The sequence below is a fragment of the Poecile atricapillus genome, chromosome W (assembly GCF_030490865.1).
Source record: "Poecile atricapillus isolate bPoeAtr1 chromosome W, bPoeAtr1.hap1, whole genome shotgun sequence".
NCBI classification, from domain to species: domain Eukaryota; kingdom Metazoa; phylum Chordata; class Aves; order Passeriformes; family Paridae; genus Poecile; species Poecile atricapillus.
In genome coordinates, this window is record NC_081288.1 from 41,510,493 (window position 1) to 41,533,720 (window position 23,228).

The following is a 23,228-nucleotide window of genomic DNA, read 5'->3' on the forward strand; positions in this document are numbered from 1 at the left end:
TGTTTTATGACCCAAAACTGTTGCATATGGCCAAGTTTTCAGAATGTTTAAACCAAATCCTCATTTTTTCTAAACTCCTAGTTATTGCAAGGCAGGGTGACATTTTTTTCAGCAAATTTGCACGTGCAGAACTCTACTCATAGGACCAGGACTACTCACCTGAGTGGAGGTATGGAAGGACAGCTTGCAGAATCAGGGAGTGGAAAAGTGGCCACGATGCCATCCCAGCCCTCCCATATATGTTAGAGATTAAAAAGGAAAAATCATTTGAAGTCCTGTGGGGTGTGTATGGCTTGCATATTCAAAGACGCTATGAACAGTTCAGATGAGGTACACAGGTAGTGTTATTTCCTTCAGATAGCTGGATGGAGTGTGGCCTAACAAAGTAACCTTACACACTTTTCTTAATCATCCTCAGAGGAGAAGCAGTTGAAGACCAATATGCACTAAGACAATTGTGATGGGATATTAAACTGCCTTCTCATCTATTTACTGTGCTCAGTTCTTAAATTAATTTACCTTAATTTGCCTGAAATTCTGCCTGTAGACGGGACTGTAAATCCTTTCTAAGAGTGTTACTTATCTTATTTTTGACAGCTCTGGGAAGCTCTGCTTGAAAATCAACAAAACATTATAATCCTCAATGCCTAACTAAGTATTTTAGGAATATAAGAAGCTCATAAAGTGGAAGTAGTGCAAAGAGATTAATTTTTCAAATAGTAGTAAGTACTATGAGAACAATATCTAACACTCCCAATTCGGGTTGTGCATGTCAAAATTTTCAATGCTGAATGTGTAAAATTAGCCTTCCAAGACCATCTATCTTCTTTCAGTACAAGCAGAAATGGATCAGCCTAAAATAACACATTTCGCCTATATTTAGCTAAGATAGTAAAAACTGAGCAAAATCTTGGGAGCTGAAATGGCTGCAAGTTTTTCTACTCCTGACTAAGACCACATTTTGCTATAATTCACCCTCTGTTTTCACAGTATTCATAAAAACAGTTATATTTTGGCATAGGACTAGCTCACTGAATTGCATCCCAAACATCAGCCCAGACAGAGTACAAGCTTCAAACCCAATAACTACAACTACCTTTTATTCTTACTCAAATGTCAAACATGATTTTTCTGAGGCTGGGGAAAGTCTGAGCTTGAATTTGGATTTCAAATCAGCCATCTGATATGTGTTTGGATTTATATGTTTTGTAACAGTTCTGACCTAGATGACTGTTTGTGGAAACCAGGATCACTTTGGGAATGCAACCCATGTATGCTGACTCAGAGGTAATTCCAGACCTAGCAGCAAACAGTCCTTCTCACACAAACTCTTGTTTGAATCTGGCCTCTGGCTGAAACAGCTAACATGAAGAATGGTCATAAGGTATCCTTATCCCTTGAGAAAGTGAGACTTCATTTCCTACCAAATTCATGAGGACATTCTGGGCAGAGGGAGAAAAAATCTGTGTAATGCTAAAGCCTTTTCACCAGCCCACTGTTGGGTTCAGGGCTTCTCTAAGCTCAGAAGCCAGGAGAAGGAACAGGAATGGAAACAGGCAAGAGGAAAAGATGGGGCAGGTGAAGAGGTAGAAGGCAGGACAACTGAAAAGAACAAAGTAAAGTTTTACTCTGCATGTAAAAAACACTTGTGGAACAAATGTCCACCATTAATTCTGACACACTAACACTGATGTCACTCCTGAGCTGCATAAGCAATTCTTAAAAGCTTCTTTTGTTCTGGGTAGGTTAATTTCAATAAAATATCCAGTTAAGAACAGATGCCATGCTATGTGGCAACTTGAATATTACCAGCTAACCTCAAAACCACTGCTGACCAAAAATTATTCACTAAGTAGAGAGCTACTTAAAATGAGGAGACATAAGGCCAAGCTGTATGCTGCAGTTATGCTCTGAGCTCTAGAGACTTTCACACAGGCTGCAGAGCAGTCTGGATGCAGAAGGTGACATCAACTGTTTTGTAATATGATACTCTTCACTGCAATTCTCTTCTGTCATATCATGCATGGTAGGGACAACCCTAATGCTGTGGTTATTGAGACATTCAAAAAGAGTAACTGATTTTGGAGGATTTAGTTACAGCTCTGTGCCAAGCACTGAAGAACTATAGTGGGATCTACAAAGACATACAACACGCTGGACAAGGAACTAAAATAACAACTAGAACATCTTTCTATCTTTTGTTTGTTTCCAGCCAGAAATAGACAAAATACCAGATACCAAGTATGACCTGAAGTGTGATGTGCCATCTGATGTTCATGCTGTTCCTTCCCCCTTTTCTACCCTTGGTTCTTGTCCAGGGTCATTTCTTTCACATGAGCTTCTCTCTTCCCCTTATCCCCCTTCCAGTTTAGCTGCTTCATAATCAGAACTTCAGCTAATTTAAGTTCACATCCCACTGCTGATGCTTCAGTGGCTGAGGTGGACCACAGACAAGACCAGAGCAATGCACACTCCAAGCATGCTCTAAACCGTTGGAACAGCAATAGCAACTGCAGAACATGGGAAGGGAGAACACATGCATCTTCTTGGGACTCTTGGGAAGGTGGCAAAGCCCCAAAGAAAGGTGGCAAAAGCACAGAAAAGGCAGCAACCCTTACCTATTTTTGAAATAATGTAAATTTTAATATCTTTAATATCTTTAGGCTTTAAGCTTTCCATATCTTTAGTGTTTGTAGATACTGTAAAAATGTATCCATAAATTCACTACCAGTTGTAATTTTTCTGTGTGTGTAACTTTCACAAATTTCTTCAGGATAAATTAGAAGAGTGATAAACAATATTTTCATCTCACTTTTAAGTTGACCCAACACATTTTTCCTAGAATACATTCACTGAAAGGAATTTTAATCTCTCCAAGTTATTTTACAGGATTTTGTAAGTATAAGTTTGCTAACATGTGAACATTTTGATATTTTGAAATATCAAAAATTACTTGAATCCTCTTTCTCTGGTCCGAGAAATACATGGCTGACCACTTTTGCTGAGCTCCACCTGGGCAAAGAGAGGCATCAATGTCAGATCCTTGGATAGAATTACAAGACCTTGTACACTATCCAATAGCATACTGATAAAAGCTCAAAGATAAGTGTGGGCTTAGATTTTCTAAAAAGAAAGGGAGAAATCTTCACTGTAGCCTACATCTTTGGGTTTTGTAAATTTTCAAAGTCTCAATGAGCCATAGCACAAAGAATATAGAAAGTAAACAGCTCAGCTACTTTCATAGGGAAAAAATGGAACGATAGGCACATCTTCCCAGAGCAATCAGACAAGTCCTACCTTATGATTTCATCTTCTGCTAGTGCTAACAAAGATGCCAATTCCAAACAACTATACTCGTATTTTTCATTATTACAGTCTCTCCCTTTATTTTGTGTAGACCTTCATGGAAGCTGGAGTGGGTTTGGACTTCTAGGTGTCTAAATGTAGGTGTCTGAAGGGTTTATTTCACTTATCTCAACAAGGTGCTTTTTGTCATTTGAGATGTTCCACACTATTCCACCTGATCTCTGGCTGCCAGCCCAGAAAGACATAGGTCCCCCATAAGTGTTATAGAGCCCTGGGCAGATGCCTCAGATGCCCTAGGGCAGTTCAGATTCCAGTAGGTTTAGGCAACTTAACCAAGACCTAGGTGTCTGTGTAATTCCTGAGTACCTGAGCTCTCTTCAGTAGATGTGCAATCCATTGAGTTAATGAAGTCTAGATGCCATTCCAGTGACCAAAAATCTTCTTCAGGGTGAGCTGGGAACTACCTATAGTGTCAGAAATAGGGCTGCTACAGCAGTACTGTTATCATCATAGTAATATGGATGTTCTTCTACCACTGATGCTGAAAGAACCTTTCAGTGGCTACTTCAGCTTTTCAAAAATGAACAAGTGAAAGAGCAGCTCGGGATTATACCAGAGTTTGGAGACATTTGTCCTCTCTGACATAAGATACAAATGAGATACTAACTTCTACAACATTCAAATAAAGAAGGTAAAAATTTTCAAGCAGCACAGATTTTGCAGGTTTTTTAAGTCTCATTGAATGGGAAAGAAGACATTAAGTGGATTTTGTTCTTCTGTCATACTCCTACGTACAAAAGAAATATGAATTACAGTTTTTTTCATTTACAAGTAGTTAGACACCTAAAAAGATAATTCATTTTGTCCTGCACAAAAAGAGATCTTAAAGCAACCCCTTCTTTCAAGTCTTGTAGTGAGTTAGATGCAGTCTTACAGAGTATTTTATATCTTATACACTAAATATCTGATTCAATTACATTTTACTAGCAGTTCAGCCTTAGTTTCTAATAGAGTAGGCTGATCAGTACAATGTGAGCTATTTCAGAAAGCTGCACTGTGCCAGCTCAGCTAAGGCTAAAAGCATCATTGTAGGGGTTTTGGTTCCTGACAACTAACCAGCACTTCTGCTATTCATACCTCCAAGCGTATGGAAGTCCCTTCCTTGTAAGCAGCCTGCTGCTGTGTGGATGGATGTGGTTTGCAGTACACCCCATGGTTCAAATGTGCACTTAGTCAGAACATCATCATTTCTTCTGGGTGTGCTACTGATTATTACAATATTATGTTCACACACTGTATATCATGCAGCCACTAGTGATCAACATCAGTGTCAGTGCTGCTGTTCTGTTCCCAAGAACAGTTTTATGACTGATTTCCACAGAGGCTGCTGGAACAATGCTAAACACATCTTAAAAATACCACTGTTGACATTTCTGTGTACTTCACTAATGTCCAGAGAGGAGGTGAGTTTTTTCTGGATAAAAGAATTGGAACTCAAGCTGTGTAGAAATCTGCTACATGGGCCTTATAATATGCAGTTTTCTTTTTCAAGTGCCTGCTACTGAAGAAGGGCTATGAAGGTCCTTGTGCTAGGATCACAATAGTGGTTTTGCTTAGAATATAAATGTGGATTTATATTCTTTCCTAAAAGTGGGTAATAGAGATGAACCCCATTAGTCAGTCCACTGTAGGATATATGGAAAATACTGGTACATATATTTGAAGTTCCAGTATGGCATAGTGCTATACATAAGTCACTCTATCCATAGGTTACAGGTAACAGACTGTAACCAGTGTTTTCTGAGAAAGATCCTATAGCTGGAAGCCCAGAATAGCCTGAAGTTTAACAAGAAAGGTTGGGTCATGCAGAGGCCAAATGCTTGTTCATGGGACCTCTGTGGAATGGTGGAACTTTTCTGAGTACCAAGTGTTTTGCTTCCAGGACAGTCAAGCTCTCCCCTCAGCTCCTGCACCAAGAATGTCAGTTATTCCCTGGCTGCCAAGTCCCATAAACGTTACTGGCAGCACTGGCTTCCTTTTTATGGAGGAGCAGCTTCCCTAAAGCACAATTGCACTGGAATGCAAATGCCTTCCTGCTGGAATCACTGCTATTTGTCTGTAAATTAAGCTATTTCTTTTTTTTGTCGGTTTTCACATTGGGTGTGTAAATATATATTTAGGAACCCAACTGTGTGGCCTTTTTTCCTAAGCGACTGGTGGCTGCAGATATACCCTTTTTTTGCTGTCTTTCTATCATTAAGTTCTATTTTCTGCTGAACTCAGAGATTTCTAAGAGGCATAGAGCTCTTTCCAAGTCCTTGGGGCTAGGATTTCTAGTTGCCTAAAGCAGACTTTCAGAGACCCACAAGTAATAGGAGATCTCCAGGAGCAATGACTGACATGGAATCTAGACTAAGTCTACTTGTGTCAGCTGATGGGTGTGTTGTAGCAGCTGATGACAGCTTGAGCACAAGGTTCCTGTCCTTCTGGTGGGAAGATATGTGACATGGGACCACAGCAGACTGCACCTCAGGCTCTCTACAGGGGGTTCTGCAAAGGCAGCAGCCTGAAAACGATCCTGCACAGTTGGACAAGACCTGAGGTTTCGATGAAACCCTTTGCCCAAGTGTAAGAGAGAGGAATTAAACCTGTAGTATTGTTTTCACTGCCTTGATTTGGAAAAATATTTGATCAACATTTTTTAATTTAATGGAGACTTGGATTTTTTTTTTTTTATTTCCAGAGAAACACAGTTAGGTAAAAGGAGGGAAAACATCTACTCTGGGTACCAATCCATTCCAGTAAACCACTTCTTTTCCAAAAAGTTCCAGAACCATGTAGCAGGTGAACACACTGTGCTATCAAGCACAGCAAATGCTTGCGTGGAAACGTCTCCTACTGGGTTTACAATCTCACTTTTCTGTGCAAATCGGAGTGCTGCAGATTTCTTTACATTATCAGGTTAACATATATATATTTACACATATGTATATAAAAAACTGATAATGTTGATTTTGCGGAAGCTCACCTACTGCTCCTTTGGGTAAGAGGTAATCACACATTGCCCAGTTAAGACATCGTAATTGCAAGCCAAGTAATTGCATTTGAAATCTGGTGCAATTTAACCCAGTCACTACTTTGTTTTTAAAGGATTTGTGAGTTAAAATTGTTACAGATGGCAACCGGCCCAGTGGCTCAGCAGCAAAACAAGGTTCTGCTGTGCTGGAGACCCCAGTTCAAGGACAGACAAAGTGTCTTGGGCATCGAGCCAATACACACTAGCTGTGTTACAGCAATGGCAGGTTAGCTTTTTGTGAGAAGGGGCCAGTGAGTAATTCCAATAGTTTAACTGAAATGTGATGCTACCAGATGTAGAGGCCACGACAGCTTGAACCCTGCCCTCACTGCCACAAAGAAAGGATATTAAATACATACCAATGGGGAGGAAGAGCCATGAAAATGTGGAGGAAAAATGTGTAGTAAAATCTTTCCTGAGCTCTAATTGCAACTTTGGCTTTCTCTGAAGGATACGTGACTGAAAAAGCGAATCCACTGTCATATTTACATACTTCAGTTAGGTGATAGATCATTAGCTGAGCCTTGGGAAGGCAGCAGTCAGGGACTAGCATGGGGTCTGCATAGGACTGATTTTAGAAAGCAAGGGAAATGCTCATGTGGGCACAAGGAACTTACATTGAACACATGTTGAGAAAAAAAATTATCTTGAAAAAGTCCCCTTGAAAAATCATACTGAACAAAGCCATGTTTTAAACTTACTCCAACAATAGCAAGATGAGAATCTGGCCCTGCAGTTAGAAAGGCAGTTAGAGGTGTTTAAAATATAAAGCTGATACTGTGTGCCATTTGATAGATACAAGCAAGTGGAAAAGTTGCAAATGAAGAACAGTGTGCAGGTAATGACAAAGTACAACCTTTCTCTTCCAGTCAGAATCACTGACAGACTAAATTTAAAATTAATGGTATGAATGTTCAGGGACATTATTTTTTTTTCTGGTTGTGTTTTGCAGGCTTTAGTATTGATACAAAAACACATTTGCACTGAAAACAAAAAACTACTGGACTGACAGGCGCACTTAAACTATTTGGAAGTTGTATCAGCCATGTTTATTGAATCCAATGAATTGTTTATAAAAATGCAGAGCTGATTTTAATAGTTTTCCTTTGTTTGTCTTAGATCTCCAAGATGCAGACACTTCTGTGTGGAGCACTAGAACTACATCCCCCTCTTCAAATGATACTACTTCTAGGCCTGAAAACGTGTTGAAGAGTAGCACAGAGATGTTCATCAGAAATGTGACTGAACATTTCAGTAAAAGTCCCATCGAAAACCTCTACTTTGACTTGAAATCTGCAGTAACAGAGAAAGCCTGGATTCCAACAACCACTCTTCAATACTCTAGCACTACAGAAGAGGTAAGGCAGAAGAACTACTAATTTTTATTGAGCCTGCTCCACTCTGTGGAGCCTGATAGCTATTACAAGTGGATGTTTTGTGGCCTTAAAAAAACAACAAACCAAAACCTAAAAACAAACTAGCTACAAGACTAAGCTTTGCTCTTTTGGGATGCTTTGTTTTGATGTTCATGCTGACAGTGTCCTTTGCTAGAAGCATAGATGCAGAAAAGTCCTGCCTCTTCGATACAGCCCAGTCCTGGTGTGCACATTGCATTGGGAGAAGTTCAAGGGAAATTATCAGGATCTGTGAGAAGCAATGGAAAGCTCCTGGATGTGGCAAGACCCAGAGGAGCCTGGGTATCTGCTCTCAGTGACTCAGGCTCTGGTACTGCTTATTGCATTATGTGAAGGTCTAACTCTAATTACATGCTAAGAATTACAGTACACAATGACCTTATTTACAGATAATTGCATACATTATTTACAGATCAAAGCAAAAGAAATCCAAATGCTTTAACTGGCCTCAAAAGGAATCCTGGCCTTGGCCATAGTCAGCTTACCTACAGGCTGATAGGCAGAGTGGAAACACACAGACACTTCTTAGTCTCTGCTCTGTCCAACCACAAACTGCCCAGGCAGAGAATGGGTAGTGAATGGGGCTGCCATCCTCAGCTGTAGAAGGAGCACATGGCAGGCCATTTGCTGCAAATTGATTCCCAGTCTTCCTTTTCTGCAAGACTCAGTTTGGTAAATCTGGAACACTGCTGGCAAAATGTATACGGGCAGTTAGAATTAAAACATGCAGAACATTATTGGTCACTGTATCACTATTATCTCACAGCAGTTTAGAACTGAAAATCCTTAAATTCCCTGTGGCTTATCTTCCAGGAGACCACACTACACTCAATATATTGGGGCAGGCAAACATGTTTTAGTTACTACTGTATGTTGAAGTGGATAAGACTAAGAAAATGTGTTTTATGTTTGGGAGGGCTGTGGACAGACTGGCAGGGTCCATAAACTTGATGGTTTATGGACTCCAACACCACTGTTCTGATGCTGATGAGGGGAAGGGACTGAGGCAAGAATGGATGCACTGCACCCCATTCCAAAATTGATGCAGTTCTTTTTAAACATGATCCTTCTGGCTCGGTGCATGCAGGCTGAGCTTATTTCCTCATGCCCTCTGTTCATTTGCATACCTCCTGCACAGAATACTTGTTCCTTCCAAATGGAAATGTCCTATAAAATCAGGTATTATCCAAACTACCTCCAGCACTACTACTACATAATCCTGCCAAAGCAAAAGAAATGGCACCATTTTAACAGAAACTACTGCCTCTTGTGTTTCTACCCCACTTCACCTCCTGAATCACATCATTTGCAAGCCGCTTATGTCAAAACTTTCAAACCAGAATTCTGATGATAAGGTGCCTAAACATATCTATGAAAAAGAACCGGTAATAGCTTTCTCTTGTAGCCTCCAGCTGGCTCTGGACATTTGAAATCTAGATACACCAATTTACATACACAAACTTAAAATCTTTGGCCTGCATCTCTGTTTCCCAGTCTTTAGAATGGAGTTAAAAACATTTTTTGTCAAACTTCAGGGATGTTTAAAGATTAACTGTATTTAACATAATACTTTGAAAACACATAGACTAAGTGCAGAATATTGTTGTGAGGAAGACAATACCTTCTATGAACTGCATTTGCTGAGGCTGGGGCCTCTTGTTTGCAGAAGTAAAGCCATGTTGTTATTTGGCTGTGCACATACCAATTTTGGGGGCGACAATAGTGACATTTCAATTGAACAAAATGTTTGGTTTAGAGCTGCCTTGGATTTCAAGTAAAACTGCAGCTTGCACTTTGAATCCATGACAAAAGCTATGCAAAGCCCATTTCCTCTTGATTAGAGAGACAGAGAGGTTGGTGTTAAAAAAAAAAAAAAAGTCAGGAAACCTTGGGAAAGTGTCTGAAAGGGACTTTGGAGCCTGCTATTAGAGACACGTCCGGCAACTCCCAAAACTCACTTCCAGTTCTTTTTTCAGTTTAATTAGTTTCTTGGCTTGCCACACAGGTCAGTAAGTATTAAAGGCTGTGTGACTGCTGATTTACTAAAAGCCCATTTATTCAGTACCAGTCTGGAAGTAATTACTTGTATTATGTTGGCTATTCTGTATAAATATATTGCCACCAGTGAATGATGGACCCCTCATGTTTTATTCCAGTGCTGGCATAAGCATCTGTGTCAGACCTTACCCATGTAGCAACTTTTGCTGGATAACATACAGAAGGAAGTCTAAAAACCTGTAATAAACCAGTACTTTCCTACTAATACAAAAATGTAAAGATTTTATGATAGCAAGAATAAGATTAATAAAGTAGGAACTTCTGAATTATGAGCACTTCTGAGAAGCATTAATATAATTTTCCTCCACAAATTATCTTATGCTAGCTAGAAGAAACAAGCAGGTATTTAGTTCCAAAAGTCTTTAAGTTTTACTTGTGGTACGTTCCACTCTTTTTCCTGAATTTTATGTTTGCAGTATTGATCATGGTTTTTTTTTCCTCTTACTTACTACATCTGCTTAAACAACTTACTCCAAATTATATCTTCCCTGCAAGTTCAGGTCATGTATGTTTTCAAAATTCCTTAGAATAATGTGAGCTCCTTTTCAAGAAAAGGCAGGTTACTCTGAATGTTTTAATTTTCAGAGAGGGTTTTGAAGTAATCCAAACATCCCAATAAGCCTTCAGACTTGCACTTCTCCAGTGCTGGAAAAGTATTGGTGTGGTTTATGCTGTTTAGCCCAAAAAACACAACCACTTAAAGAAGAAATCACACTGTGAAACTCTCACCTTAAATAACTACAAGACATCTATGTCATTTTAGTCCCAGCTTAGATCTAAGAAACACACCGCATGTTTCCCATAAATGGTATGATTATCCCCTGTGCTAGCTCTTTGGGGTTTGGTTCCTCCTTCTGTCTGAAGTATGTAAAACATCTCTTCCAAGGGATATCTTCTGTGATGGGCCTGAGAATGACATAATAACCAACACAGATTTATATTGTCACTTAAGGCAATGATCAAAAAGTTATTAGTTATCTTCAGCTTTGCAAATTACAGCACAGCACTTTCAGTGCCATGTCCCTAGGACCAGGCACAGAGCTCCGCTGGGACAGATGAAGTTTCCTGTACGTGCAGGTAACACCCTTGAGTGCTCAGACTTTTGATTTCAGAACAGAAGGAGAGCTAAGGTTTTTCAGATATTTGCATCTTGTTTGACAGGCTGGTGCCCAGAAAAATCCTAGAACAGCAGCTCCCCTAGAAGGCAGACTAATGTTTGTAAATGTAGAACCTCTTTCTCCCTCAAAGAGGGCAAAAGTGATACAGGGATGGTACTGAATTTGCTTGAGGTACTGCTTTTAAAAGTTAAATTCCCACATGCATAATGCAGTACAGAAAGATGCAGAAAAATGCCATTCCTGTTGAAGAAAGTAAATGTCCATTTCCTTCTCTTTTGTGCACCCCCAAATTCACTCCATGGCTGCTACTGTGTATTTGAATATCTGAAGGTGCAAAATGCTTCTGCCTACAATTCTTCTCTGTCTCCCCACATGCAGACTTATATGTGAGTTTTCAGAGGCTGAAATTTAAACAAGAAGGAAATGGGTATGCATGACAGAAATGGAAAGTTTTCATTTTGGCAGTAGCCAACTCAGAGTTGCACACAGCTTTATTGGTGCAGTCTGAAAACACGGAGACTTTTTTGCTTTCCATGGTGTGTGTAATTTTAGCTTGGGAGTTATTCAGGGGATGTGGGAAGGAATTGTTTTGAGGACACAAGTAGAAATAGAAAACGGAGATGACTTGGCTACTCACAGACAGACTCTGCTGCTGCAGGCAGGAGCTCAGTGTTGGGCTCTGCTGGACTCTCCTGGATGCAAGGCCACTGGCTGCAGTGCCATATGGCCAGGTAGAGAATGGAGGCCTTGGTGGTCTATGGTTAACCCTTAAAAACGTCAGTTTGAGACTCAGGAGCTGCAGGGGTGGGTTACTGATAGCTGAGGCCAAGAGGAGGGTGGGCCAGCAGGTGGGACGGCTGTGAAGGATGGCAGGTGTGAGGGGGCAGGCATGCGAGGTGAGGTGGCCGTGGAATGAAGCAAGCCTGAGGCAAGGCGGCCAAGAGGAGGGCAGGCAGGAGGAGAAGGAGCCACACGAGGCAAGGCGGCCGTGAGGTAAGGCAGGCAAAAGACAAGGTGGGAATGAGGCAGGACCAGCATAAGACAAGGCAGTTGTGAGGTGGGGCAGAGGCAAGAAGACATTGCGAGGCGATGCAACCAGGAGCCAAGGCAAGTCAGCGCCTAGTGAGGTGCAGCCAGCGTGAGACAAGAGTGCCGCCCCACAGCAGCGGCACCGCTGAAGGGCCCGTGCGCCGGGGGGAACGCTTGGGAAGACAGGACACAGGGGAAAACCGACATGAGGAGGAAGCAGCGAGGAAGAGAGGGAGGTGGGATCCTTAAGGAGAGAGGGGCGGCACCCCGGGGCCAGTCGCCTGCCCGGTGGGCGGCAAGTCCCGAGTCTCCGAGCGTCGCCCCCCGCAGCGAGACGCGAGGAAATCGCCTCTTGATTGCGGAAGTCGGCGGGAAGGGCTCCGGGAGAGTCAGCCCGGGTCAGAATGGCAGCGTGGGAAGCGGCGGCCGCCTCCCCCGCCTCCTCCGCTCCTCCTCAGCCGCGGGCGGGCAGCCCCCCCACCCCACGGCGGTGTCAGGGAGGCGGCGAGGCGGCCGGGGCAGCCCCGAGCGCATGCAGCAGCCGGGCGGCCCGGCACAGGGCTCGGAGCCCGGCGGGGAGCGGGGGCCCCCGGGGCCCGCCGCCGCCACTTCGCTTCTTCGGATCCCCCCATCCCAACCCCGCCGTCCCTTCCCCTTTTCCCCTCCCCGCGAGGGTTTTTGGGGTTAAAAACTGTCGGCGATGCTGAGCTATGGAGCGGGACTCGCCCTGTGGACGGCGCTGGCCCTGACGAAGGTGAGCGGCCGGGAGGAGGGGGTCGCCCCTCGCAGGTCGCAGGAGAGCCTGGGGGACACGGGCAGGTTCGCCCCGCACCGGCGCAGCGCGGGGACGGGGCTGGGGGCTGAGCCCAGGGGTACTGGCGGGTCTCTCAGAGCTCTCCCCGCTCTCCGCAGGCCGCGCCGGGGCAGGCGGCGGGATGCAGCGCCAACCTGACGGAGCGGAGCGTCACCGGGCAGAGCGTCCGGCTGCGCTGGGGCGCCGCGGGCCGCGCCTGCAACTTCAGCCTGAGCGGGCGCTCCGAGGACGGGGAGGCGGCCGGCTGCCAGCCCGTCCCCGCGGACAACGGCACCTACGGCTGCACCCTGCGGGGCCTGGAGGCCGGGACCTGGTACCACCTCCGCATCGAGCCGCTCGCCGGCGGCGAGGCTCTGAACATCTCCCTGCAGACAGGTACGGACGCGGCAGGTGCGCGGGGAGGGGCGCCGGGCTTTTCCTTTTCCTCCCCTTGCTTCGGTCGGCTCTAAGAGGAGGAGGAGAGCGATGGATTTACAGCTACTGCAAGCGGACAGTGTTTACTGAAAACAGCAGCCCTGCGCTTGAGCTCTCTACAGCCCACTGCCAGAAGTAACTTTACAGTTAACCCAACAGGCTTGAAAGAAGAAGGTGCTGTGAGGCTATTAAGTCAGAATATTTTTTTTTTTGTAGTAGATGCCCATAACATTCTTTGTGCTCATGCAAACATGTTGTCATCATAGTTCCTCAACTGACTATTTATTGAGGTAAATCTTCTTTAAGGACAATCTACCATTGCAGCCCATTTCCATACTTTTATTCTGTCTAACCGTAGTCTAAAAGTCAGAAAGTAAGGCTGAAACTTCCTTCTTATATGTTTTCCTTGGATATCACCAGTGAGGTATTATGATATTGTTGTTTGCAGAGCACTTACAGTGACACATCCATGACTGGCTGTAGAAACGGTCCAGCAGCCTGACAGAGGGCTGCCAAGGAAAGCCCCCTTTCTACATTCATGTTTGTGTGAACAACTCAGCTGTGAAGAAAGGGACATTGAATGACAACAGCTGCAGTGGCACAATTGGCCTCTATCTGTATTTGTGCTTTTTTGAAGATGATAAAATATAGTATTGTTCAACCTTTTAAAGGCAGTGGTTCAAGACCAAAAGCAGGGATGTCTTAAATGAGGTCCATCATTAAATACCTCTCTTTGCTCCTAATGTGTTGATTTTAGAGAGGTACTTAATATTAGTATTGAAGATTACAGCAGCCAAATACTTCACAATTACCTGTCCAGAGGTATTGTGTTGCTTTCTGTCAGAGCCATTTTCTTGCATTAACCATACAAATGCACTAAATACTCTCCATTGATTTGCTGTGGTAACACAAATTTTAAAAAAATCCATTTACAGGTCTGCTGGTGTCATAGCTATGCACTAAGCACAAGTCACGTCAGTTGGTAGAAATGAGTAATAGTTTCTATGCAGACAGTGATTTAAATTTGTTGTGCATCATGCTGATTGTTTTTAATATTGATATTGATGACTTGCAGTGTGAAAATTGAAAGAATAGATCAGCCGTTATCAGAGAGGTGTAAATCACCATCATTTCTGTATAGTAAAGTTCTATTATTGAATACTTACATAGAAGTAGAGTAGATGTGCACTTTAGAGCACATTTTGATTAATGCATAACCATTAATACAGAAACTTGTACATGCCATTTAGGACTTTTTAAATCACTAAATAGATTTTTCAAGGCTGTAAGGTGAAAGCCATTGGAAGCAGGTGATCATTAGAGTCATATTATGTAGCTGACATGTAAGTGAAAAGTCTGATTAAAGCTTAAGTTGAAATACTTTAAATTGGTATACCATAGCTGAAGTGAGGTTTACATTTGGATTTTGGATAGCAGAGATCAGTCAAAAGCATGAAATAAGACTAGAGGAGCCATGAATGTTTCCTGCAGAGAGATACTCAGATTGCTTTGTGGTTCCTTGCTTTCCTTGAGTTGAATTTCTTGATAGTGTTAAAAATACACAATAAGCCCCAAAATTTGTCTTTTTTTTCTTTTCTAAAGAATTTTTCTAGATTATACCTGTGAACAACACATGTTGTGTTGTCCATACTAAGCTTTTCAATACACAATGAGGGAAGATTATTCCTCTTATTATGTTTCCACCAGGGGCAGCATTTTAATCCAGTTCCATGGAAGCTCTTTTTCACCTGTTCCTTGGTGACTTGATGACAATAGTTTTAGTTTACTATCTACTGAGCCTGAGTGCCCATAGGCATGCATTCCTGGAAATTGTCTTGTGAATATAAAGTATAAGCAGTCTTTCCAGCCATATTGTAAACAAAATTTCCACCAATTTCAGTGTTAGTGGAACTGAGCTATCATGGGCCATCTAAAACGACAAGGTCTGACCTTGGTACTCAATGAGGTTCCCCTCCTGAGCTCTTTCTCTAATGAAGATGGGCTAAGTTGTCCATTGAAGGTACTTTCTCCACTGACTGTCAAGCAAGGCTAGGTTAGACCAGGAAGCGGAAGTGTAGTTGGTTGAAGTGAAAGGAATCCCATCTTGTGTGTTTTCTTTTTGCAAAACAATGTTTGAACATCTGTATCATCTTGATATAATAAATACACATGAGAAACTGCAAGAAAGTTGCTGGTTTGTTTATATACCTAGTTCAGAAACTAGCTTTTTGCTCATATCTAATCCTGTAAAAAATTTTGTGTGCCAGTTCTATATTTAATTTTCATCAAGTTTCTTATGCAAAGTACTTGAGTAGCTAAGCACATAAAATCCAAAGCATTTGGTTAAATTTTGAGTGTGATCTTTTCTGATGAGGGACTCGCAGTGAAAGCAATAAATAATACATGCCACCTTTGCAGTGGCAATGTAAAAGCTTGGAGAGGACCATATTGGCCTTTTGAGAATATATAATGTCACATTAAAATCATGGTCCATGTTGTTTGCAAGTTTGATATTCTGATAGCATAACTGTGCATCTAGCCAAGATTCCATAAACTCTTAAGTAACACCAGATTAACCCTTGTGCATCTTTTCATAGAGAAGCAGCTTTTAGTTCACTTGTGGATACATAGATCTAAAGTCTAATAATGCGTGAAATAGTGGTACAAGAATCTACACTAGTCTCCTAAAGTGACTGTCTTTACTCAAGTTTTGAGCTCTTTGTTGTCAATTTAAAACAGCAAATATTTAATCCTGTAGAGCAGAACTAAAATAGGTCATCCAAAATGATGGAAAATGCAGTCACATATGCACTTCATAAGCCATGTATACATAGCTATGGAAACACACACAGTGGGGACATTTGTGCTATTTTGGTAGAATAGGAAAGAGAAAAAGCTGATAACACGATTTATCAGCTCCGAGCTACAGATCCATTTTCCACTGCAAAACTGAGATTACAGATGTTAGTAGGCACAAGTCTGCACATTTTCTTCATAATATTTACAATTTGTTTGGGTTCTTCTAAGATATATATATACATGAACCAGCACATAAAACCATACAACTAGTCAGCACGCTGCTGACCTTGTAAAGCTGGGATATGCACCTGTCAGTCCTTTCAAGTTCTGTTCTTTGCTTTCTCAGTAAAACTATTTCTGTGTTTAAGAACTTATGTATGGCAAAATATGGTAGGATTGTCTTTCCTGATTTCAAGCAACATACATTTTAAGTTCTCAAATCTCCAAATGTCTGTGCACCAGTATAACTGTATTTCAATGAATGACTAGGTCTAGTTAAAAACAGTAGTATAATATAAATTTCAATTCTGAATTGAAATTCGGATTTGAGATACTGGTCTAGAGAGCCATGAAAAACAGTATGGCAATTACCCTACTTTCAACTATGTCTTCTAAAATAGACTTATAAATGCCATTTTCAAAATCATTGTCTACAAAAATACTGCAGTGCTATATTATGTTACTGCCTAATCCAAGCCTCCTGTACTGAGAGAACTAACAGGTAAATAATTTTTTGCTAGAAAATTCCATTAAATATTTGAATGAAAAGAAGATAAAATTCTATCTTCTAAGACACAGACTGTTAGAGTGTTTTTTCCTTGTAATATGTAACTCTCTAAGTGCAAGAAGCATAGCCTTACCATGTGTTCACTCCTGTAAATTTCAAATTATTTGGGACAAATTTGATTTATTAGCCATCTGTAACAACAACATGTGACATGGCTCTAACTATAGGCTCTATAATCCTATCATCTGTAATCATATAATGGTTGTGATCACCATTTCAAAGACAGAGTACAAAAAGAAACTAAATAACAATGTTTTAAAGATTATCTAAGTTGCGTATCATCCCAAAGAAATGGATATTTGTGCTTAGTAAAGACAATGAAATCAATCCTCCTTACTTAACCTTCCTAAAAGCTTATGAAGTAGGTTACTGTTTTATGAAGAGGGAAGGCTAGGAAAAAAGTGGATAATACGGTAGGAAGATGATTGAGACTGGCAGGAATTCCCCGTTACTAGGTCCTGGGCTCATATCTCCCAGTTGTTTTGGGTTTTTTTTCTCCTGCATAAGGCAGGTGTGTTTCTGTGCTTACAGGCTGTATCTGGGAATCGTGTCACTGGAGTTTGACAGAGCCATATCTATAAATTGGATCTGCAGCAGCTGTGCACACAAAGCATATCCTCTTCCCCAAAAGTGAAAATGGAGTTGCAATATAATTCAAAGACCATTAAGTTTTCTGGAAGATGCCTTTGTAGACCAGGGGACATTAATTCATATGGTGTCAAATGGTATAAAAATATCTTGATGAAAATATCTTATTTCTGTGATATATCAGTGTTGTATCATTGCCAACAGAGACTTGTATAACAATGTAAATGGTTTTTTAAGTGTTTGTTTCCATCCAGAGCTCTTTCAGCCCAGGCACTTCCCAGTCTCATTGTTCCTTTGTTCTAGCGGATGTACAAAGCACTGACTGTTTTGTTTTCTGGACCAGATAGATTAGATAAAGTCTGAATTTCTGAATTTCACCTTCTAGGCACGCAACTTTCTTCTTTGCTCATGCACCTTAGAAGACAGATTACCCAGGATAGTATAAGTGCTTCTAAAAATGCAGATATCTTCTTTTGTCAAATTTGGCAAATAATACAGATGACAATGATTACTTTTGCAGGACTAAAGAGCAGTCGACCTTATCCTGACTTAGTCAGAAAGTGGGTTAAACTTCTTGACCATTATCATGACTGTTCTTTCAATGTCAGTCAAATTAAAACTTTCTCAGCTGGCTGTGCATCTGACCATATATAGTGCTGGAATTTATTTCTGACTTCCAAAGTCTGACCTTTTAGATTAGAACAATTGCCTTCAAGGAACAAGATTATACCCCCACTATTCACTTTTGCCAACATAATAGTCTTTAGTGGCTTAGTACATATTATAGGTGGAGCTGGTAGTCAAGCCTATTGTTAAGATTTCCTGACACTTTTCATTAAAACCTCCTGTTTCAGTTGCTGTAACTGGGTGAAGTTTTAAGTATTTGACCTGAAGTTTGACGTACTTGGTCTCTGAATTGATTTTTAATATTACTTTTTTCTTTTTCAGATTTGAGCAGACTTAGTTTTGGCCTTTAAGAAATCAGTCAAGAAAAGATAGTTAATTTTATGAAATGATTTTGTAAATCAATTTGTTTAATTTTCATCTCTTTTTCTGAAGAGCACTAATATCTCTGTGTTCCAAAGGAAGAATTTGACTTTAAGCAGAGACATGGATTCAAAGGAACACAGTATTTTTCCGAGTCACAGAAAGGTTGAGGTTGGGGACCTCTGGAGGTCATCTGGTCCAAGCCTCCTGCTCAAGCACGACCACCTGGATCTGGTTGCCCAGGACCATGTCCTGTCAGTTTTTGAATGTTTCCAAGGAAGGAGATGCTTCCTTGACATTTGTAATGTATCTGATTGACAAAGAACTTGGCACTACTCTGTTCTCATCAGAGCTTTGCAGGAAGTGATTCTGCACCACCCAGAATTTGAAGAAAAAGCAGCTTAAAGGCTTCTGAAGCCCTCCTACTTAATGATTTGTAGGTGGGGGGTAGATTCAACTTCATCCTTTCAGCCTTTACATTGCATTTTTTAGTTATGTGATTGATACTTTACCATCTCCTTTATTCATGGAACCAAGCAGCAATGTCTGCATTGGGAAAATGATCTTGTCCTTCTGTGTTTGAGGTGCTGTTCAAACAGAGACCACAGCCTGGATGCACCTTACACTCCTGGTCTGATGCTACAAAGAGTAGCACAGAAGTGCTTTGCCTACTACTCTTGTGGTAGGCAATTTTATTCCTAAATTGTTGGGAAACTTTAACATCCCAACTTATGAAGGCTTGATTTTACTGCTTTGGATTGTTAATAAGCATTTGCTTAACCTTATTGGAAGACATAAACATCAGTACCTTAGTACATCAACATGTAATACATTTTGTATGGTTTGCTTGAAGGCTTGTGAGTGATGAAATACACCTGAAGAATAAAAGCAACCAGATTCTTTAGGTTTGGTCAGTTTGCCTTCCCTTTAGAGTGTATCTTATTTCACAGATGGTTTTACTGGAGAGCTTCTTAATAAACAACATAATTCATGTTGAGAATTTCAGAGAAGTAATCCCAATATTAGTTCCTTAAGGTGTACCCAATGTACTGTTTGGGTTTTTTAAAATTTATATGAACAATACTACAACAGAGCAGAAGCATACTCTATCAGAATCTGTTTGAAGTCATTGAAGCTAATACTAAAAACAAAATATCATTGCCTTTAAAGTTGTATAAATGCTCATGCCCATAACTGATAGAGTGGTTAGGGTGAGGGCTAGGAAATTAAAGCTGCTATCTATAAAGCTGCATTACACTGAGGCACTGAGTATAATTTGCTGGGTTTACATGTTTGCTGTTTCTCATTAAAGTTGTTACAGTTCTACTGTCAGCAAATTTCCATGCTTGCAATATACATTCACAATGGAAGTGTTTTGCTATATGTATGTCTGTGTGAGTGTGTACAAATATATAAAAGTTTATAATTTTTATAAATATTTCTGAATTCTGCAAAATTGTCTTGTAGACTGGCTTCAATGCACAGTGTTTATAAATAGAAAGAAAAAACTTTTTGAAAAGTATTGGCATCATGATGGTGATAAAGAGGGAATTTTGGAAGATTTTTTGTGCTGCTGTGTAAAATTTCAGACAATCCCAAAGCAAGAAATGGCTTATGTTTTCTGGATTTTCTTTCCTAACTGCAGATCCCTTGCCACCATCTCGTTTGGAAGTTAATAAGGAAAAAATTACACTGACAAGCTTGCAGGTTCAGTGGGATCCTTCTCCAGGAAAGGTGGACATGTATAACCTAGTATTATTTGATCGTGATAATAAAAAGATACAAGAAGTCTCCGTACCAGGAAGAATTTCAAAAACAGAAAATACGTTTTCCAGTCTCATTCCTGGGAATAAATACAACATTGTCCTCAGTGCTGTTGCTGGAAATAAGACTACCCCAGAACTTCACATAAGTGGATCCACTGGTAGGACTTCTTTTGCTGTAGTTCATCTATTTAAAACCACGTAAAGTATACTGCATTTCTGCATTTTGAAATTAGCAAATGGGTATAATTCTTCTACATGGCTACATATATATATATAAGTATCTACTGATTACAAGTAGAAATAAAATTTGAATCTCTGACTAACATAAAGAATTGTTTGCTAAAAATGGAGTCTCATATTTATTATGTGTTTGGGGTTCGGTTTTCAGTAACTCTAAAGAAACCCAACATATTCCAAGAGTAAATCTATTCAAAATTGCTGGCATGGGGATAACCATTAAGCCTTAAGCATGTATTCTTTTTTTACCAACAGTGCCATCTCCTGTGGAAAATATTCAGGTCAGTGTCAAGACAGACACTATCCACGTTTCGTGGTCTTCTGGCTCTGGACATGTGGATCATTACAGACTGCTGTTACTGGATAATCATGTACGAGTTCATGAGATTCAGCAGGAAGGTTCTCTGACCTCCTACACTTTTTCAGGACTTACAGCTGGCCACCTGTATAACCTCTCTGTCATAACCCAGGCTGCAGGATTGGAGAGCAGCAGTTTTCAAACAGTCAGGACAGGTATGATTTCAGAATTCATCACAAGAAAACAAGAAGCTAAGACCATAACCTAATAGTATGATAGACATATTTCAGAATAATAAGTGATTCGTGTTCCAAGTTAGAGACACCATAAGCTTATTTAATTCTCTAAGTTACCACTACAACAAACTTAGAGGCTAAAATGAAAGTAGAAGAAGTGTGAAAGGGAAGTGGAAAAAAGGTAAAGTAGGTTAAGAACTCTAAAACTAAATGGTGGTTTGGTTGTTTGGGGTTTTGTTTGCCTAGTTGATTGGTTTGATATGGGTTTTTGTGGATTGTTGGGATTTCTTTTTCTTTTCACAAAGAGATATTGATTCACAGAGCTTAGAAATTATTTTTTTTTAGGAACACTTTTCGGGCTGGAGTTCTGTGGTCATAGAGATAATGATAAGATGACATCCTACTAAAACACTTATGTAGGCAAACAAGGGTCATGCCTTCGCTCTCGTTAATTTCTGGGAAGAGTAAGATACAATTTCTTCTACAGAAATCTTATAATGTAAACATAATGTATATTAAGTGAAAATATTGTTATGTTTAGGATGCACAGATGAGTGCTGTTGTCTGGGCTGTTTGGGGAATTATACTAATTTGATTTTTTTCTTCAGAAGTTTTTATTTCTTTCTGTTGTTGGGTGAAAAAAATTTAAATCTCACAGGTATTCTTAGAGCATAAAAGCATTCCATGTAGCTTGCAGCATGGTCCTACATTTTAGTACCTACTGTTCCTCAGGCCTGAGAAGTTAAGATATTTGAGGTAGCTGTGCTTTTCTTTTGGTGGAACATTTGAATAAAAATCCTTTTTACACTGGTGAAAAACAGGCATATCTGCAGTCATGCATGTAATACATTTACTAAAATGTATGCAGGCATCTCTTGTTCTTAGGAGCATGTGCATTATCTGGTCAAAATGATGGGTGTGAGTGTAGACACAGCTAAAAGATTTTCTGTTTCATGAAAAGAGAGTGGGCATCATAAAATGTGTCGTTCTCAGAAGTGCAATGTCTTACACAGGGCAGGGTTCAGTTGCACTGTGACCAGATCTTGCCCTTTCACTGTTCAGGCAAAATCATTCATATTCTATCTCATATAACTGTTCAAAATCAAAACTTAACTGTGGGAGTTTGGAAGACAGCAGGTCTTATATGTTTTGTGACGGATATATTTTATTCTCTTTCTTATTTTCCTTTTTTAGCCCCAGCTGAAGTCCTAGATTTGATGGTGACTAATGATGGCAGCTTAGATGCTTTAAAAGTTAAGTGGAGAAGACCTTCAGGAAACCTCAATTTCTATAATATCACTCTGTCTCATCTTGGATCAGTTAAAGAAGTCAAAACTGTGCAGCCACCAGTCACAGAGACGCAGTTTGACAAGCTAACTCCAGGACGTCTTTATCAGGTTACTGCCCGCACAATCAGTGGTGAACTGTTCACCGATCGGATGGCAACTGGCAGGACATGTAAGTCTTCTGCTTCAGTAAGAACATTGTAACTAATGCTATTTTTTCCTACACTGGCCTTGTAGCAAGTCACTGTAAGAGACAAAATAATTTGGATTTCAGGCAAAATGAGATTAAGAGCACAGTACCATTTCAGGAATATCCCCTGCTGACTCTCTGGCAGCAGTTAATCTGACAACCAAAAGCAGCTTCAGCATATCTTGTAGCAGGCAACAGTCATGAATTTTTGTTGGACCTTCTAGTTGAGTGAGTCTGGGACAAAACTGTTGCATACTACTGCACTTCTGATCAACTTTGTTATCTTGAATTCAGCTCAGCATACTATATAAACTGAGTTACTTTATTGGAAAGTGTGCATGTAGTCAAATTATTAACAGTTTTTAAAGTAATTTTTCAAGGTCTAGTCTTATTCCTTCTTCCAGACACAAACGTACAAACTGGAAAATATTATGTCTCAGATTTCTTTACTATAAACAGCTTGGATTAACAAAGGCATGTGACAGCCAGGATAGAGCGGAGTTACTAGTTTTTTATCTTCTTTCAGAAGTAATAATTTTCTTTCAGGTATCTTTTGTATGAGTTCTGAACCTGAAAAATCCTGCATAATTCTCCCACAGCATTACTGGCCCTAGAGGTGTGTCATATTTTCCATACCAGCCTAGCCTGAGCAAAAGTTGACTTAGTTAGAATTAGACTTAGAACTAAAAGTTCTAACTCAGTGAAGAATGCATTTATAAATTTCTAGTAGACTCAGAGTCAAAAGGTAGAAAATATGTGTGTAAGAGAGCAGAGTATTTATTTTAGAAAATATTTATTGTCTACAGCTAAACATCTCATGTGAA

General features: G+C 40.4%; 1 protein-coding gene across 3 annotated transcripts in view; it reads left to right on the forward strand.

Annotated features, from left to right (window-relative positions):
- LOC131591410 (receptor-type tyrosine-protein phosphatase beta-like) overlaps nt 1-23,228 on the forward strand; it is a 78,140-nt gene that overhangs the window by 2,628 nt on the left and 52,284 nt on the right. For all 3 annotated transcript variants that reach the window (XM_058862072.1, XM_058862075.1, XM_058862073.1), the window contains exons 3-7: nt 7,502-7,740; nt 12,915-13,191; nt 20,037-20,315; nt 20,650-20,907; nt 22,123-22,386. In XM_058862072.1, coding sequence (XP_058718055.1) covers nt 7,502-7,740; nt 12,915-13,191; nt 20,037-20,315; nt 20,650-20,907; nt 22,123-22,386 — 1,317 coding nt within the window. The remainder of the gene's footprint in view (nt 1-7,501; nt 7,741-12,914; nt 13,192-20,036; nt 20,316-20,649; nt 20,908-22,122; nt 22,387-23,228) is intronic.